The sequence below is a fragment of the Nicotiana attenuata genome, unplaced genomic scaffold (genome assembly GCF_001879085.1).
Source record: "Nicotiana attenuata strain UT unplaced genomic scaffold, NIATTr2, whole genome shotgun sequence".
NCBI classification, from domain to species: domain Eukaryota; kingdom Viridiplantae; phylum Streptophyta; class Magnoliopsida; order Solanales; family Solanaceae; genus Nicotiana; species Nicotiana attenuata.
In genome coordinates this window covers 29,551-32,573 of record NW_017673401.1, presented here as the reverse complement: position 1 = coordinate 32,573, position 3,023 = coordinate 29,551, and the positions used below count along the sequence as shown (strand labels likewise).

The 3,023-nt window shown below is 33.0% G+C and overlaps 1 protein-coding gene across 1 annotated transcript in view; it reads left to right on the top strand.

Annotated features, from left to right (window-relative positions):
- LOC109216283 overlaps positions 1 to 2,331 on the top strand; it is a 4,697-nt gene extending 2,366 nt beyond the window's left edge. The window contains exons 3-5 of the mRNA XM_019380430.1: positions 255 to 335; positions 433 to 503; positions 1,747 to 2,331. Coding sequence (XP_019235975.1) covers positions 255 to 335; positions 433 to 503; positions 1,747 to 1,855 — 261 coding nt within the window. The 3' untranslated portion in view covers positions 1,856 to 2,331. The remainder of the gene's footprint in view (positions 1 to 254; positions 336 to 432; positions 504 to 1,746) is intronic.
- The last annotated feature ends 692 nt before the right edge of the window (positions 2,332 to 3,023 follow it).

Sequence of the window (3,023 nt, the reverse complement as noted above, 5' to 3'; positions counted from 1 at the left end):
TATATATATATATATATAGAAAAACGTTAGCGTCCCACTGAAATTTCCGACTGAAATTTTTTGTCAGAAATCTCCGTCGGTATTTTCAAAAAAATATTTCATATATATTTTTAAAAAAATTTCGACCACATTTCCGAACAAATCGGTCGCAACTTTTGGCGAAAAATTTATTTCGACTGGTTTGACTTCATTTTCGACCAATTTGGTCGGTAGTTTTTTTAAAAACCCTACATCCCCTCCCCAAAAAACAAAAGCTCGATTTTCGTTCTCTCATCTCTTCCTCTCGTCCCCAAGGTCCTCTCTTCCTCTCGTCCTTCTCCCCCGTCCCCAAGCTCGTATGTTTGCCCTCTCTCTCGCTTCCTCCTCCCTTCTCCCTCTCATTCCTCCTCCCTTTTTCCCTTAATTAATTATTTTTTTTACTTTGTTTTGCAGCAGCTAGAGTGGTCGGCTGCGGCGGTGGCAGCAGCTCCTCAGTCGACTTCTCCGGCATTTTTTCTGTCGAGGTAAGTGTTTCGTTAAACTACATTAAGTATTAGAAATCTCATTGTTTGATTGGTAATAGAATTTTTTTTGGTAATAATTATGAAAATTACCATTAACAATCAAAATAATACACCTAGAGAGCACCTATTGGATACTCATACCATTCAACTTGAATTATTTATGCAAACGGTCTGCAGTATTTATCTGTATTCCTCACTTGACAGTAATTGTTAATCTCTAGCTATACTTCTAATAGCCTATGGAATTTCCAAGAAATCTGGTGAAGTGATAGAACATTAGAACCCTTAGCTGGAAGCAGCTAAGTGATCGGACTATTTCAATGATTAAATCAAATTATTTGGAAGTGGAAAAAACAGCTAAGTTATCTTAATGATTAATATTCGAAAATAATTATTTAATTTCTGTTACAAAATAAAGTTAATGATTAATATGGTTGAAGAATGTCATTTTCTTTTCTTAAGGAATTTAAGGCCCCGTTTGGCCATGAATTTTCCCAAAATAAATTTGGGATTTATTTTCAAAACTCATGTTTGGCCATAAATTTTGCTCATATTTTGGTCAAATCCCAAATTCCAAATTTCAAATCCCAAAATTAGCTATTGATCTGATTTTGGGCCAAAATCCCTAAACTTGGGAATTATATACATGTTTTTCCAAAATAAAGTTGGAAAATATGTTTTGAAAACGTATGTCCAAACACATTTTCATCTTCAAACCAAACTTCACCCAAATCAAATTTTTCAAAATAAATTTGGGATCTATGGCCAAACGCTAGCTTACTAGTGCAGGAAGATTTACAAAAATCAGAAAAGAACTATATGTTTTAACTAATTTAACACTGTCCATACAAAACGAAGTTAAAGAAAAAATCTCAAGTACTTTGAATCTCAGAAATTTTTAATATTAGTTTTAAAAAAAATCTGAAGTTGATATGACATACTAAGAATTTTCGTAGTTTATAAAACAAAAAGAGAGAAGAATATATTGAATTAGGTGTGGTTAAAATTTTGGGTTAAACAAGAATATATTAAGAATACATGTTATGAAGCAAAAGGAAAGAGGGCGAGATATGAGTCACGCTGAGGTCTTCGAGGAGATGCATAAGAAAAAAAGAAGGATGGTACAAAAGAACACTGGGTGGAGACGCGTGCGTCAGACACATATGTAAAATTCTAACTTCATAATTATTTATGGTTTATTAATATTAGTTTGTTTACATAATAGTTATGTTTTTCATTTCAGGAAGATTATCATAAAAGGTTGGAAGAATGGCAATAAACTCAGCCTCCTTCAACTCAATCAACACCTAATGATATGGCTTCATTGTGGACAGAGGCAGCGGGTGGAGTAAACAAAAGCAGAGTCTACGGACTAGGAGTACATCGACCTACTGGTCATCCAAACCCACTCTTAGCTAATTCTTCTTCTTCTCAAAATCAAGAACAAATGGAAGATATGAGGTCGGAAATTCGTGATTTGAAGCAACAATTGGACTCCCAATACGGTATATTTATTAAGATGCAGAAATTCATGAGAAAACATGGGCATGATTTATCTGATGATGAGGATGAACAAACTGAATCTGATGTATAGTAGTTTAGTTGTAATGTTTTGGTTGATTGGTAAACTTGATTGTGAGAGACAACTTTATGTATTATTTTTAAACTTGAATGTGGGCTACTATTTGGATGTTTTTTATGCCCAAAATTGTTAGGTTTAATGGTTGGTATAAGTTGTGTTAATGGTTGGCATTGTTGGTTTAGATTGTGTTAATGTGTTGTTGGTTGGTATATTGTATTAATGTATCGTTGGTTTAGATTGTGTTAATTGGTTGGTATTATTGTATTGTATATAGATTGACAAGTGGAGTAGCTCGAAATTGGGCAGAATTCTGCCCGGTTTTATACAAAATTCCGATTGAATTTTGACGGAAACAGTCGGACAACTGCCCAGATTTAACCATAAATTCCCAGATTTCCTACCGATTCGGTCAGAAAATTAAAAAAAAAAATAGTATTCAATTGTTGCGACGGATTCCGTCGGAAACTAAGTAAAATTTAATTTTTAATTATTAATTTCCGACTGATTCGGTCGGAAATTTAAAAATAAAATTAATATTCAATAGTTTTCTATGGATTTCGTCGGAAATTAAATAAAATTTAATTTTTAATTATTAATTTCTGACCGATTCAGTCGGAAATGATATATTTATATTATTTAATTTTAAATAAATAATAATTTTGTTTTAATACGATTGATTTCGTCGGTAAGTTCCGACCACTTTGGTCGGAAACGTGAAATATTTGGTCGTCTGACCTTTTAAAATTTGCGACCATTTTGGTCGGAAATCACCAACGGATTCGGTCGGAAATTATTTTCCGACCAACGTTTTTCTGACCGACCAATTTTGGTCGGAAAATAGTCGGAAATACGTGATTTTCGACCGAATTTTGACCGTTTTGGCGGTCGAAAATCTGCCATTTTTCAGTAGTTATATGTATATATATATATATATATAC